The sequence below is a fragment of the Colletotrichum spaethianum genome (genome assembly GCF_022836535.1).
Source record: "Colletotrichum spaethianum MAFF 239500 DNA, contig45, whole genome shotgun sequence".
Lineage (NCBI taxonomy): Eukaryota > Fungi > Ascomycota > Sordariomycetes > Glomerellales > Glomerellaceae > Colletotrichum > Colletotrichum spaethianum.
Genome location: NW_026054815.1, coordinates 22,186 through 37,432, shown reverse-complemented (window position 1 = coordinate 37,432; position 15,247 = coordinate 22,186). Strand labels below are relative to the sequence as shown.

The window sequence follows — 15,247 nt, the reverse complement described above, 5'->3', positions numbered from 1 at the left end:
TGCTTCAGGGACTAGATACAGAATTTGTTGACTTGGGACTTCATATTGCGTTGTCCGCCGAGGCAAGTCCTCAATGTCTCTGGCTATATCCCATTCAATTAGTCAAATGGCGAAAGACGCGTTTCGTGATCAAAAAATTTCATGTATTAAATCGATGAGAGAAGTGAGAGGGGGTATATAATACAAGATAACTGATGTATATGGTGTCCAAAGCCGATAACAATGCCAGATGCCCCTTGCCAAACATATGCCGTATGCTTCTAAATCCTGTTTGCCGCCGCCAGTTTCCTAAATTGAACACTCAAAATGCAGCGACTAACTTCCAACCGGTCCGGTGAATTCTAGCTGCGAGGATGAACGTTGTACCCGCGATACAGAATACTCCAGAGAAGACCTTGATGCCAACCCATCCGCCAGAGCCAGCCAAAATTGCACCATTGATTGGGTTCGTCGTCAGACCACCAATAGAGTTGGTAAAGAACGTGATACCCGTCCGGAAGCCAATCTCGTGGACCGGCGAGATCTGAGCCACGAGCGGTGCAATCAAGGACACATACGCGCCGGAACAGACGCCGAAGAGCACGGCAAATGCAATCAGCGCTCCATCTGTGCTGGCAGGGATCCAGAGCGCGAGCACCCAGATCGCGGTGAGGTAACACACCACAATAAAGATGTTGTACCTTCCAATCCTATCACCCAGGATGCCTGAGCCGATGCGCCCGAACAGACTGCCAGCGTTAAGCATGGCGACAAGGTATTGCGCTAGGTTGGGGTCCATGCCGGCCGCAAGCGCCTGCACCTGGATGTAGGTGATGGGAACATAGATGCTGTAGGTGATGAGGAAGAAGCCTATGGTAACACACACAAACTCAGCCTCCCTGAAGGGGCGGAGAAGCTGCTCTCGGGTGAACTTCTGCGGGCGTGGCGGGTGAATTGCTTTGACGGTAAGGTTAGCGATGATGAGCAGGCCGAAAATCATGAAGGCACAGATGCGCATCGTCCAGCCATAGCCGACGGACTTGATTAGTCGTGTAACCATGATGGGGAAGACGATGCCGCCTATGCTGGAGCCGGTAGCAAGCACACCAAAGGCGGCGCCGCGGTTGACGTTGAACCAGCCGTGGATGGTGTTAAGCGCGGGCTGGAAGATTGCCGCGACGCCAAGGGCGGAGCAGATGCCTTGGGCGAGAAGAATCTGCCAGTACTTGGTCGAGAGGGACGTCATCATGATACCGAAGACGTGAAGGAAGGTGCCGATCAGAATCAGCCAGCGAGGGCCATGGTTGTCGTATATTTGGCCGATGACGGGGCCCTAGTGATGGTCAGTATCGATGAGCTGGAAAGGGATAGGACGAAAGACCGGTGCTTACCAAAGCCATCATAAAGAAGATTTGAAGGGAAGGGATCCATGAAATGGTACTCGCCGAGTAGTTGCTGAGCAAGTTGGTCTGGTAGTATTCCTGGAAAACTCCAACGCCTAAACTTTGTTAACTTCCGCAATTCTAAACGAATTTCAACCTCAGGATTATTTAGATCGTGACATACTGTTGACCCAACCGAAACTGCAGAAGGATGTGCACCACGCTCCAAGAACCACAAGCCAGGCCGTCGCGCCGCCGTCCGGCGCATCGCTTCCGGGGTACGACGGCTTCGCGCCTCCACCGGGCGAATCGGCGCCGGCGCCCTTCTCAGGATCAGATTGCTGGATCGTCGACGGGTGATCGGATGAGTAGTCTGTTCTGTCCGGGTCCGTCTTGGCTGTTACGGGCGGTAGGGGTTCGGTAAAGGTCATTTGGGAATCCGCTGGGGACGAAGGGTGTTCCTGTTTCAACATCTTGCTAACGGTGTCGCTCGTCGGTCATCCGTTCCGGACTATGCAGTAACGAAGATCGCAAACTTTAGTAATTGCTACAAAAACCTTGATAAAAGGGATGAAGTTGTTGTCTATCGTATCGCGGGTCGAAGCTTAACAAATAGAGACGAAACAGCCGGGGTGGAGAAGGACTAAGTACTCTGGACTGTCAAGTAGCCCTGAAAAACATGGATGCAAAAATAGACAACAAGGGATCTCATCGTTGCTGCGGCCCTTGTCCGGCGTCCGCGCCGTAGGAGATGATGTTGTATTGTCAGACTAGGGTTGCACCACTCGAATGCATGGGAATTAGCTTCTGATACGACCGAAAAAGTCCGGCATTAGCATAGTGAGTCCGACAGCCACGTGCTATGAGCCATTGCTCCAGGAATCTAGCACTCTTGCAGGCTTCGCGACGCGAGGTTTTGCGAAATTGGCGTGCTCAGGGGGCGGTATTGATGTGGGAAGTCATTCCTTTCGGCGGCCGGCGCTCATTTAACCACCGATGCCGAGGGCCACCGCTCGGCCAATCTGAGTGCGCTCGGGCCTCTTTGGAACCATCGGCGCCGAATGAGGTGACCCACAGCGGCGATAAGTATGCGATCCTTGAGTACTGTCCCCTGTTTTCTCATCGCCGAAATTAGGTCTGCGTATCTGTAGAGTCTAAGGAGTCTTGCGAGGCTGGCCATCATCAATCAGGCCGGTGGGCTAGCTCGTTAAGCTTGTTTCTCTTCAATCGCTTCATTACTAATGTGGTTTGCCTAAATGTTCAGGGTATAGCATGCTTTGAAATCTTGGTCTGTGACTTGACTTCCAGCTCCCGGTTGCTTATACAATCTGTGTACCCGTTTTCTCGTTTCTCTCTTGTCGATGCTTACTCCGACGTTCTCGGCCTATACCGATATCACCGAGCCACGCTGTTTGAAATGCCGTCATCCAGGGATGGTTGATCCCCGAGGAAGGCGTCGCGCTTACGTGTGGCTGACCCGACACGGATCGCAATGCACCACCAAAAGAACACAAGATGCCCGGACAAAAAACATGTCCGCGTGGCATGGACCACAGAGCCGGAGGCCAATCAGTGTATTCGGTCTTTATTGTATTACCACCGGCACCGCGGCCACAGCCTACCGTCTCCGTCTATGCCGATGATGACGGGTCTCCTACTAGACTTCCGTTAGCATCATTAGATTGAATGATGGCAGTGAATGACGTACGAGAGTTTCCACAGGCTGTAAAAAAGTGGTCTATGACTATTGCCAGGTGGGCGACGTTGGGATATCTCAATACTGATCAGAATCAAAGGGTATCATCCGAGACAATACAACAACCATTGCTCAGGTTCACACCATTTCTGCAACATCAACAGCCGCCACAGCATGGGGTGACTTTTGGTCGCCTGACACCTGATCATGGCGATATTCGACGTGACCGAAGGGCTCGTTATTCTTCAAAGGCCAATTCGTGTGTACCGACTTCATCTCGGCGTCTGGCACGTCGTTGGCGGCCTGTCGCCCGAAGCTCTTGCGCCGGACGGACTTGGGCATTTGCGGTAGGCTTTGCAGCGCCGCAGCACGGTCGAAGACTGTGGGCGACTGCGGCTCGTTGGACATGTAGAAACGCTTGGCAATGTTGGGCGCCACGTGCTTGATGAAGGCTTTAAGGAAAGGGAGGCAGGTGCAGATGATGCCCACGTTGGCTTCTACCACGCTGTGGGAGGTTAATGTTCCTGGAGACATATGCTGATGGGACAGATTGCTTACCACCAGATGATGCTAATGGAGGCGGTCCAGGTAAAATCTGAAGTGTTGAATCCGAGGGGAATCATGACCAGGCGCACGACGCTTGGTCCTATGACACTGCCACACTGTGAGCCATGATCTGGAAGACGCCACCAAGAGATTAACTAACAATCCACCCGCCATGAGGAAGATGGTCATTTCGATTTTTTTGACCAGTCTCATTGACAAAGGCGACAGGATCCAGATGGGAAGCAATAGAATAGCAAGATCGGTGGCGACGTCGGAGACGGACAGCATCAACCACCACATGGCTCGATCAACACACGTCCCCGGCAAGTCCGTGTTCCAGATCTTCTCCATTGGCGTGCAGAGATAGGCCCAGCTGAGGGCGCCGGCCATCGAGTACGCCACAGTTGCAAACATGACCACATATACCGCGATCTTGATCGTCCGTTTCAAAGGAAAGCGTAGGTAGAAGACCAGAATCGAAACTTTGGTAAAAAACACGGATAAGCTGTACGCAGCAAGATCTGCCATGCTCAGCTTGTGGAATGCAATAGCCTCATTCTTGCTGACATCCCAGATATGGTGTCCCTCGCCATTGCGGGTTTCGTAGATCTGGATGGCCGAGTATGCAGTCGCAAAGACAAGGGCAACGAAGATCAGGTTGTCATCGAGCTGGTGGCGGAGGATCACGACCTTTGCGGTGTAGAGCCGAATGGCGCAGAAGAGGATGGCGAGCAAGTTCAGCACGATAGCAACGGCTAGAACCTGCGGGACCAGGGAGTCAGTAGGGTTCTCGAAGTTGGATTGCACGCCCGGCGGGGGCGGCGCCGCGGCCACGAGGTCATCTTCGGTTATAGTCCACATTGCATGATGGAGAGTTCGAGGGCGAATTTGATCGACACAGGCTTGTCTGGTGTCAATTGACATGACAGATTGGCATGGAGGGTGGTTCGTGTCGGGACTATTTAGCAACGGCTTGAGTCGCATTTCCCCCACGACTCAGTCCGGCTTGCCATCACGGGATTTGGTTCATGGGGAGATGAAACGATGATGTTAATCCCCGGGCGCACTGACTGGTTCGATAGGTTGTTTCCAAGGCACTTTGGCCATCGGGAAACCCGACTGTCCAACTGCTTCATATCACAAAGTTTATTCCGTTTCTCTCGGGATGGAGAATGGGTCTTGCGGCAGGAATATTTGGCACCCATAATCGGCAGTAAAGCTGCTCCAAGGCAAAGAGCGCGGCTCGGAAGCCGGCAACCTAAGTCCCAGGACCTTCGCCATCTTGGCTTGTTCCTGAGTCTAGCGGCCGTTGGCCCCTGAAGATCTCTCGTTTCGCCAAGCGCTAGGCAAGGCTTAAAATTGTGCCTCGAGCTCAAAGAAGCATAACCAAATTATCCCGGTGGCTTCTTACTGGATGCCCAGACGGGATCGCTTGCGGTTGGGGAAACGGCTGGTGCGGCGGAGAACGTTTGTTTCTGGAAGCTTAAATCGGCGTCCCTTCGGAACTAGGCAAGGCACTCGATAGGCTATTTACGCGGATCGACCACTGCTAGCAACTAGGTGGACCGCGAATCGTGGTGCTGCGATAGGGCGACCATCCCCTCGTAGACACGGCCTCCATGGTCGAGGGCTGCAGTGGGTGAGTGGGCACGCAAACGAGACCAATAAGCTTCCGACGGCCGAGTCGGTAAACTGAAAGAAGCTTTTGTATCCAGGGCTGACAAGGGTGTGCAGCCATGTGTTGGAAACAAGAAATATGGCCGATCATTCTTTTTTGCGGAGACAAAGCGAATCTTACCCTCTGCTAGTTCGACTTGTGAAATCGTGGTGACACAGTCTCCCAGGGCTTCATCCTGGACCTGACGCACCACGAGCGGAAAGCTTAACCTAGCTTTGGTTCGCAATTGTTGGGGTTGGCCTACCCGCGTTCTTCTTGTTCTATCTGGACGAGGAGCCCTCCAACTTGATGTGCTGATCTGCCGCCAGAACGGATGACGCGATGCGGACGGATTGCGGTTGCACATACCAAGGGATTTTAAGTTGAGTTCCTGCCGCGCCAGTCTCTTGATTGCGGTGTTGCGTCTTTGCCACGAAATGAGCCAAGATCATCAATTCATCCCAAGAGTCGACCACACAGAGACTGGATAGAAAGCAGAAACCCGACGAATGCGGGTTGGGATTGGTTGCAACTTGACAAAACGGCCCGATGTTGGAAACTTCCACCCCTTGAATAAGTGCTGCCCAAAGTTGACGATGCCCTCGTAAGAGACAAGACGGCCAGTCGTCGGCACACGGCTTGGTGTTATGTGCCAAGGGGTGACGTTGAGAGAAGCAGCAGTTCCTGCATACAAGTGTCGGTTCTTAGAGATCAAGCTTCAAGCTCATGTTACGGGTTGCGGGGAAGGCCAACCTCAACTCCACCGCTTTGGCTTCGCCACAAGGGAGCTTAGACACCGACGGCAGCTTGCCGTACACTCATCGGCAATGATTGATATCTGTCATACCTCAATGTGCCGGAATCTTGACAAACCTCAGCGTACAAACTGATATCGGACTTTTTGGGAAGTTCAAGCCGGCTTAACCTCCAAGAGTCCCTCGAGTCCTTGCTTCGAATCGTGAGACAGACATTCGTTTCGATCCGGTCTGCCATCTAAAGATGCGTACATCACAACGTCTGTGCGGGTTGACATTGTAGTTGACTGGATGAAGTCATCCCCCCTGTTTCGGACCACACGATGCAGACTGCGCAATGTCAGAAATAGTATAGTGTAAAGAGACCATGAGTTCGGCTATCGCCAATTGCCGTCATGCCTCGTGGTCCGGTCCAGGCATCTTGACCGGACCCTTATTGAAATCTTACCTTGGAGGGCCAAATCTGTTATCTCATGGAGCTCAATATGCCGATATGCACAGAGCTCCCGTTCCTGCAGGCCGCAGGAGAAAAGGGAAGGTCGCAAGAAGGTTACATCAGCAATGGAGCCCGTGCTATTCCCAAACGTGAAGTTGCATCGCCAATTAACCGCCATCCAGTATGCTTAATACGAGAAAAAGGCATGGCAGAGAAGATGTTGGCTTTCCATTCCAGAAGCTCTCCTATTGAGATGCAGCTTGGCGCAGGTATGGTGCAGATAGGAGTATGAAAGAGCGCGACAGTCCGCGTCTTCAGTATGTCGACATGCCTATGAGACGTTGCGTGCATATCAAGTAGCCATCTTAGGAAGTCCGCAAGGCTTAGATAGGGAAAGGTCAAAGAATGCCAAGATGCTTCATTGAAATGCCCTTGTCGATCACCCATGCTTCACGGGGGTCGTAGCAATGAATACGAAGAATTGGCAGACTGCGGTACCATGCATGGCCAATCGTTCACGCAACGAAACACGCCGAAGGCGCCTGGATGTTGGTACTTGGACGTTTATGAGCTGATTTGCGGACAATGTTCGTCGTCATATATAACGTGCTGTCGCGATGCCTTCAGGGAAAGCGCCGTTTCAAGGGCACCTCTTTTGCCCTCCAAAGTCCTTCAAGAGCTTCATTCAGGGATCGGTAACCGTAAAACAGGATGCAGCTGTCTCGTCTCCTCCTCACCGTCACAGGCGTTGTCAGCGCTATCGCGCACCGTGATCACCCGCTTATGCGTCGGGCCGACGACAACGCCCCCGATACCGCCGCCAACAAGACCACGGTAGAGCCCAAACGGTTCATCGTCGAGTTTGACAAGGTGTGTTTCCGTTGTCTTGTCTTATCTGATGAGGAGTTGAGCAGTAACTTACGCAACCTCAGGGTACCAATGCCGCGGCTGTGGCCGCCGACATCGTCAACCAGCGTGGCGCCAAGATCCTCCGCGTCTTCAGGAGTGACATCTTCACGGGCGCCGTGGTGGAGACGGGCGTCGAGAACATCGACTCACTACAGGCCCTCGCGCCGGTGAAGGAAGCATGGCAGTCACGCAAACTAAAGCTCGCGCCCAGCGCTCCGTTGGCGTCATTTAGCAAAAATGCGACTGCGATTGACTATGATATCCACCACATGACTGGTGTAGATAAGCTGCATGAGGCCGGCGTGCTGGGCAAGGGTGCAAAGGTTGCCGTTGTTGACTCTGGGATCTGGTATACTCACGAAGCAGTAAGTAGCTGCTGTACTGTGAGAGTCAAATTCAGGCTGACGTGGAGTAGCTTGGTGGCGGCTTTGGAGAGGGATTCAAGGTTGCTGGTGGTTACGACTTTGTCGGTGACGGATGTGAGTCAGTTTCACCTCCCAAGGTATTTGATTTCGGTATTGACTACATGCTCAGCATGGCCAAATGAAGGCGAAGTGAAGAGCCCCGACGCCGATCCTCTGGACCAGCAAGGTCACGGAACGCATGTTGCCGGTATCATCGCTGGCAACAGCAGCGTGTAAGCTGCTGAAACACATAATCAACACCCGAATTTCAAGAAAGGAGCTGACACAACACGACTGTAGTTTCACTGGCGTTGCTCCGGAAGCGACTCTTTACGCATACAAGGTATTCAGCTCCGTCGACGGCACCGATGAGGATACTCTGATCGAGGCCTTCCTCGCAGCCTATGACGCAGGTGTAAGTAACTCCAATCCCTCGCGGGCACCTGCAATGGCTGATAAGGCCACTCCAAGGTCGACATCATCACCTCCTCCATTGGCGGGGTAAACGGCTTCGCAGACAACGCCTGGGCCGTCGTCGCCTCCCGACTTGTCGACCAGGGCGTTGTCGTCACAATCTCTTCCGGGAATGATGGCCAAGGCGGCGCCTTTGCCGCCAGCAGCGGCTCATCAGGAGAGCACGTCGTCGCCGTGGCATCCATTGAGGCCGATGTTCTCGCGTCCTCGTCTTTCAGGGGCGTGTTCAACCTCGACGGCCAGTCAAATGAGACACGCGTGGCGTACAGGGCCATGGAAGACTGGTTCCCCTCGGAGGTCAAAGACTGGCCCATCTTCCCTCTCGGCCTCAATACCAGCGCCGCTGACGAGGCATGTAACCCGTTGCCGGCAGGCACGCCCGATTTCACTGGCGTCGTCGCTCTCGTACGCCGTGGCGGGTGCAACTTTGACCAGAAGCAGCGCAACCTCGCCGCTTTCAACGCCTCCCACATTCTCTTTTATAGTAATGAGATGCCGCTTGTGAGACCAACCACCCAGGATACGAGCAGCCTCATCGCCATGGTTGACGCGCGCGTCGGCATAGCCATCATCGACACCATCAAGGCCGGTGGCAATGTCACCGCAGACTTTACCGAGCGGCCCATCTACCACATCGTCGGCATCAAGAACGAGGAGAACGGCGGGGTTGCCAGCCAGTTTACGTCCATCGGAGCGACGAATGACCTGTTCATCAAGCCCGACATTGCAGCGCCTGGCGGACAGATTCTCAGCTCGTACGTTGGTGGTGGCTACGCCATCCTCAGCGGGACTTCGATGTCGTGCCCGTACGTGGCCGGTATTGCGGCCTTGTACGTCAGCAAGTTTGGTGGTCGCAGCGTCCATGGGCCAGAGTGGGCAAAGCGTCTTGTTATGCGCCTGATTGCGTCCGGAGACGCCATCACGTGGGACGATGGTCAGCTGGAGAACAATCAGTATGACTTCCTCGCGCCCGTTGCGCAAGTCGGTGCTGGTCTCATCAACGCCAGCAAGGTCCTTGAGTACGAGACGAGTCTGTCGTTTGCCAAATTTGCTCTCAACGATACCCACCACTTCAGCCGATACCACACGGTCGACATCACCAATACCGGTTCCCAGCCCGTGACGTACGCCTTTGCGCAACAGGAGTCGGGCGGCATGAACACCGTCAACTTGGACCCCAATGAATGGGGAACGCCCAAGATCGCATGGTTTGAGGAGACCATGGTCGCGCCGCAGAAGATGACCCCTCGAATCTCTTTCCCTGGCGGGTCATTCACCGTCCAGCCGGGCGAGACAAGAACAGCTCAATTCAACTTCAAATACCCCGAGAACCAAGACCTCGACCCGGCCAAACTGCCGTTATACAGTGGCAAGGTCTTGATCAAGGGCAGCAACGGCGAGACGCTCGGCGTGCCGTATCTTGGTCTTGCCGCCGACCTGCACAAGGACGTCGGTATCATGTTCCAGTACCCGATCGGCTTCCCGCGGATCACGTCTACTCGCCGGAATATCCCCATCGCAGACAAGTCCAACTTCACCTTCAATCTAGATCCCGCGGTCCAAGACTTCCCCAACCTGTACGCACGAATTCAGTACGCAACGCGCGAGCTGCGGTGGGATATTTTCGAGGCATCTTGGGTCGAGAGAGACTGGAAGTATCCCCCGGTCGTCGGTCAGGCGGGCTTCGTGGGCGCAGCAACGAGTTGGGCCAAGGCTTCGGGCAAGGTCTTTATCGATCCCAGCGTCGACGACCGCAACGACATCGTCACCCTGCCCATGCGTGACGTGCCCAGAGACATCGTGGGAGTGTATGGCGTTGAGCTGTGGTGGCTGGGCCGTCTGGCGAATGGTACCCAAATTGCCCCCGGCAAGTACAAGATGCGCTTTGCGGCGCTGGTTCCCTTTGGCAACCCCGAGGCGTCGGATAACTGGGACATCTTTGAGACTCCCGCCTTTGAGGTGCTGCCGCTTGAAGTCTAGGCAACGACAACGGAGGAGCTGGGGTCAAAGTGCGGGCTATACCCTTTGATTCATGTTGCAAGAGATAATAAACGATTGAGAGGCTGTGTGCATTGCGGAAACAACGTGCTGTTTTGATGTGCCAGAGATCTTGCCTGCCATAGACAGTGAATAACCATGTAGGCGGTCGTGTCAAAGGCACCTGTCAAAGAAGAGTTAGTGGGGTTTGCATATCCCGAGACTAAAGCTGGCTCACTGAATACAATCATGCCTCTTGCTCATCAGACCCGAAGGAAAGTGTGTGTATTTTCTCCACGGGGGACTCTGTTCCTGCCACCAGATGAACACTTTCAAATATGCGGGGGAAAACAGTATGCATGTTTGTCCTAATAATGACAAACAGCATTGGTTCAGTGTGATTTGGAATGAAAGCAAAAGCTTGGATTGGGTATTAGGTATCAAACTTGTGACTCGAAGGTGCCGCCTCAGGTTAGGCCTACAGCCTCCTTATCTGGTATAGATGGCTACAAATGACTGACTCCTCAAGAAGAGTGCTTTCTGGTATCTTGAATCTCATCGACTTGTAAATCAATTGTTCTCCGTCACGTTCCGGCTAAGGGGCTGGACTCGCTCGGCCAGGAACATATCCTCGGCGGTAAGCTCGTATTTGCCCGACTTGCGAGCCGAAATGCCCTTCTGGAACATGACATCCATCTCACCAAAGGTGCGGCCCTTGGTCTCAAACATGCGGAAGTAGCCCCAAATCCAGGTCAGGGTGGCGAGAACGGCCCAAAAGAATGCCTGGCAGCCAGTCAGTCTCCGCAGACCATGGTGAGAATAGAGGGTTGAGGTTTACTTACAGTCTTTCCCTTCAAGTTCCAGTCTCCAGGTGCCAACATCTTGGGCTGGATGAGACCACCACAGATGATGTTACCGACATAGTAGGTGCTGCGAGCCAGGACGACAGTCTGGGTTCGAAGACGGGTTGAACCAATTTCGGAAACAAGGGTGTATACGATCGGGCCGACGGACATGGAGTAAAAGCCAAGCCAGACAACGCACAGAATCGACTGGCCCCAGATGATGCCCGTGGTCTGGTTAGGGGCAACTGAGAGAAATCCAATGATCCACAAGCAAGCCACAAGCAAAGTGAACCCGCTCATCCAAATGGTACGGCGACCAAACTTGTAGATGTAGAGCCAGGAAATGCATGTGCCGACGAACGCAATGGCGGTGCCTCCCAAGCTGATTGCGTACGAAGTGGAAGCATCAATACCGGTCTGCTGGAAGAAGAAGGAGCCTGAGTAGCAGAGGGCACCACCATTGGTGATCTGAGACATGAAGGCCATGCAGGCGATCTCGGTACGGCGAAGGTTCGTGCCCTTGAAGCAGTCTAGCAACGTAGCACCAGCTTGCTCCTCAATCTCGAGCTTATTAGTGTGCACCATCATGGCAACAGTCGCATCCAGGTCCACGTTGTGCTCGGGCTCCGAGAGGCGTGCCAATGACTTCTTTGCGGCATCGAGATTGCCGTTACGAACATGGTACCAGGGGGACTCAGGGGCCATCCAAGCCGCAATGATCAGGGGGATGGGCCAGACCCATTGGATAGCAAAGGGGATCTTGTAACTCCATTGGCCATCGACGTCGACAAGGCCCTTGAGAACACCAGCAGAGATGAACTGGCCAATGCACCAGCAAAGGTTGACGTAGGAGGTCAAGTAGCCACGGATAGCCAAGGGAGTGACTTCGGCTGCGTAGGCGGGGCCGGTCGTGGCGAAAACACCCCAGGGAATGTTGCAGAGAACCTGACCAGCCAGCTGCATCTCGATGTTGTGGGCGAAGAAGACGACGAAAACGAAAGCGGCCAACCAAATGAGAGAAGTGATGAGGACCATGCGGTGACCGTACTTGGGGGTGAAGTATCCGTTCAAGATGGCACCGACGATGTTGGCCACGGCGCCAATGGCGTTAAACTTTTGTTGCCACGAGGATGAGATTTGGTAGCCATTCTCGTCGTCGAGCCATTCGCCATACTTCTCACGAAACGCAGGGTAGCCGTAGAAGGAACTGATGAGGGTCACGTCGTAACCTTCCATAATGACGGTGGTCGAGATGACTATATTGAGTGTGCGTTAGTCCAAAATCGGAGATGACAGCCCTCGTTCTCGATGTTGAAACTCACGGATAGACCAGAAAGCGGCCCGCTTGTAGGTCTTCAGACCCTGCCAGAGGCTGAAGCTGTGCTCGATGTTGGTACCCTCGTGGGCCTCAGAATTGAGGCCTTTGTCGTCGAGGGGGACATCGTTGAGCTGGTGAATATGAGAAGGGCCCTTCTCGACGTGGATGCTGTCTTGCGGCTGCGACGCCGTCTTCTCGGTAATGTCGTTGGCCATGGCTGCGAATGCTCTCGGACTGCTTCAGGCTGTTGGTGATTGGCAAGCTCCCGTTGCAGAGTCGTATCGAAGAGAGACAAGAGGACCAGGCACAGGGAGCTGGGGAGGCGGCATCTGGGGTATTTTAAAGTCGCGTCGATGCGAGACCAACGTCGTACCAGAGAGCCGGCTTCTCGTTTCTCATGCCATGGCTGCAGCACGCATGGGGTTGGGACTGGAACTGGGACAAGCATGGCATGGACGGGATGGGGTAGGATGGGCCAACCCCGTGGAGAAAGAGTTTGTTTCCCCAAGCTTGGCCCTCTGGGTGACCATTCCCCAATCAGACCAGGTTGGCGATCACTCCTCGTGCCGGGGAGGGTGCTATGCCGTTTGTGTTTAAGTCAGGCCGTTCTCACGGGACTGGCCTCTGATCCACCAAGGGAGGGGGGCAGCCATGTGCAAGCCGGAACCCACAGTCGAGTGGAAAGGCGATCGGTGCTCGAGGGCTAGCGGCGGGATTGACGGTCTTGGAAGATCTTGACTGGACGACGGGGGCCATGGGAAGAAGGTATCTGCGGAGGGAGGCGAGGGCTTGAGAGGCTCTGAGTGGTCAGACTGGGAAGAAGCCATCCGGAGAGACTAAAGGCAAACGAACCGGGGTGCGGGGCGAGAAGGCACATGAGTGAGGGTCGATGCCGGCCGCGTTGCCGGGGTTCGTCTCGTCGAGTCTTGTTCTGGAGAAGACCCGGAGCCTGAAGGGAGGGAGGCATGGAGGCGGCGTGGTAGGAATGTCGGACCGTCGACTCTGGCGCCTTGGTTCGAGGAAGTTCCGACGAGACGAGGGGGATGTGTGTATGGGCAGCGTCTTGACTTGAACGGGCTAGAGAAAAATTGTGGCTCAAGATAGACCAGAGGACAATTGGTGGAACTTCTCTGAAGAGGAAAGTGACGGGCTAGGGCGGGGGAGGCATAGGAGGAGCAGACCGGGGGATCGGAAGAGAAGCGGCGTTTAGCGGGGCCGAGACGGGCCTAGCGCGGGTCTAGTGAGCACTGGCGAGGACTAGCGCCGCCTAAGCGAGCTTGGAGTGGAAGGAGAGGCATGTGGGGTAAGTCTGGGGATTTAGTGGCCGTGGCGTGATGGGTGGCACTGGACCCGGGGCCGCTGACGAGTTTCACTCAGGCGCTGGACGGCTGGGCCTCGATTCGGGGATCCTCAGTGGAGGGGAAGCTTAGTGGAGGGGATGTGCTAAAGGCGTTTCCTCATTCAGACCACACCTGCGCTGATGATTGTCCCCAAGTTTCTACACCTTTATGAATCTGTACTACCTCACACTGTCGCCGAATTCCATTGCTGATGCGTGGGCCTGGGTATGCATTTGCTGCTGAGATATGAGAGCTCAGCAAGGGCACTGTCATCTTTGTCTTCCTCTTTTTTTTCTCTTTTATGCTTGATTGGAAGTATATAGATCACCTTTCATGGAGGCTGCTGATACCCAAAATCTGACCCAATGTTGAGGTGTGTGTGGGCATGTAAAGCTTAAGTAAGCCAAGCCACTGCAGGTACATAGTACTCCCCCAGGCCGGTCTTCACTACCAACTCCCAAATAGCAAACATCGAGCATACAAACAGCCGACTGCGACCGTTTCCCTTCCTGCCTCTTCAGCTCGTTCCCCCTGGCTTCTCGTATGTTCTCCTAACGTTTCTCTCCTTTATCCAATCTGTTGCTTGGAAAGCCGCAAAACACAAACCACAGTCATTTCCGACTTGCTCTCCTCGTTCCTCACTGCGCGTCCACCTCCTCAACGCGATTATTAGTACCACTTCAACATCTCCACGTCCTTGGCAATGCACTTCAGTGCCCTGGTGGGTTTCTTTCCGACTCAATCCAAGCCATCGGGAAGGCCCAATTCGCCCAACGTCCGGTCGCCCCAGAGAAGAAGCAATGTCGCTCTGCAAGCGCCTGCTTCGACAGGGAACATGCCATGACTTTCGGCTCCAGACCATTCTCCTGCCGGCTCTCCAAGACAACAAACGGCGAGTGCGTCTCGTGCGCCATGCAGTCGTTGTGGTGGAGTTCCGCACGAATCAACCCCCTGTCTTCTCCAACTGCAGACCTTCTTCTCGGCCAGTCTCGGCCGAGCTAGGCTGTTCTCCCGCATCGCATCTGCTCCTTGAAGCTAGCTCCCTTCCTCCCAATAAGGCACAGAGTCTGTGTCAGCCTACCCGTGCTTGACATAGGTAGGCTAAGCAGCAAACATAGCTGATGCGACTGTAGACAGTGTACAAAAGCCCCCCCCCAAGCACTCCGCAGACCGAAACATGTTAAAGGAGCTGCAAAAGAAGCAAAGAAACAGCAACGGAAGCAATCACAAAGTAGTCATCAACAAACTCTAGCCAGCTTGAGACACTTGACGCATAACACAGCAGACGGTTCCCATCAACCTAGAGGATGCAAAGGGATCGTACTACATACAGTAGGCTGAATCCGTTAGTAGGTCTCTTATTGGGACTTGCTGGTCTATCAGCCCTTGCCAGGTGGTAGGTAGCGATCCAGAAGGCCTATAGAAAAGTAGGGGGTCAACATGTTAAATTGATGAGTATGCTGAAGGAGTGACTTTGGATGTGACCGTCTATCTATATAGTGAATGGATGATCCCCCTTATCCAGACTT

At 54.1% G+C, this 15,247-nt stretch overlaps 4 protein-coding genes across 4 annotated transcripts; 1 reads left to right on the top strand and 3 right to left on the bottom strand.

Moving 5' to 3' along the window:
• Nucleotides 1–301: 301 nt before the first annotated feature.
• ColSpa_11296 (MFS transporter asaE) lies at nucleotides 302–1,792 on the bottom strand (the record flags this gene model as incomplete). The annotated part of the gene is made up of 3 exons (XM_049277508.1): nucleotides 302–1,312; nucleotides 1,371–1,477; nucleotides 1,546–1,792. 3 exons carry the CDS (start codon nucleotides 1,790–1,792, stop codon nucleotides 302–304), a joined length of 1,365 nt encoding a protein of 454 aa, XP_049133465.1.
• A 1,403-nt stretch (nucleotides 1,793–3,195) lies between these two features.
• On the bottom strand, nucleotides 3,196–4,464 carry ColSpa_11295 (satratoxin biosynthesis SC1 cluster protein 4; the record flags this gene model as incomplete). The annotated part of the gene is made up of 3 exons (XM_049277507.1): nucleotides 3,196–3,562; nucleotides 3,616–3,711; nucleotides 3,764–4,464. 3 exons carry the CDS (start codon nucleotides 4,462–4,464, stop codon nucleotides 3,196–3,198), a joined length of 1,164 nt encoding a protein of 387 aa, XP_049133464.1.
• Nucleotides 4,465–7,162: 2,698 nt separating this feature from the next.
• ColSpa_11294 (minor extracellular protease vpr) lies at nucleotides 7,163–10,218 on the top strand (the record flags this gene model as incomplete). The annotated part of the gene is made up of 6 exons (XM_049277506.1): nucleotides 7,163–7,321; nucleotides 7,384–7,725; nucleotides 7,776–7,839; nucleotides 7,895–7,997; nucleotides 8,065–8,179; nucleotides 8,236–10,218. The coding sequence occupies 6 exons, from the start codon at nucleotides 7,163–7,165 to the stop codon at nucleotides 10,216–10,218; spliced, it is 2,766 nt and encodes a 921-aa protein (XP_049133463.1).
• A 567-nt stretch (nucleotides 10,219–10,785) lies between these two features.
• ColSpa_11293 (alpha-glucosides permease MPH3) lies at nucleotides 10,786–12,593 on the bottom strand (the record flags this gene model as incomplete). The annotated part of the gene is made up of 3 exons (XM_049277505.1): nucleotides 10,786–10,998; nucleotides 11,058–12,316; nucleotides 12,383–12,593. The coding sequence occupies 3 exons, from the start codon at nucleotides 12,591–12,593 to the stop codon at nucleotides 10,786–10,788; spliced, it is 1,683 nt and encodes a 560-aa protein (XP_049133462.1).
• Nucleotides 12,594–15,247: the final 2,654 nt, after the last annotated feature.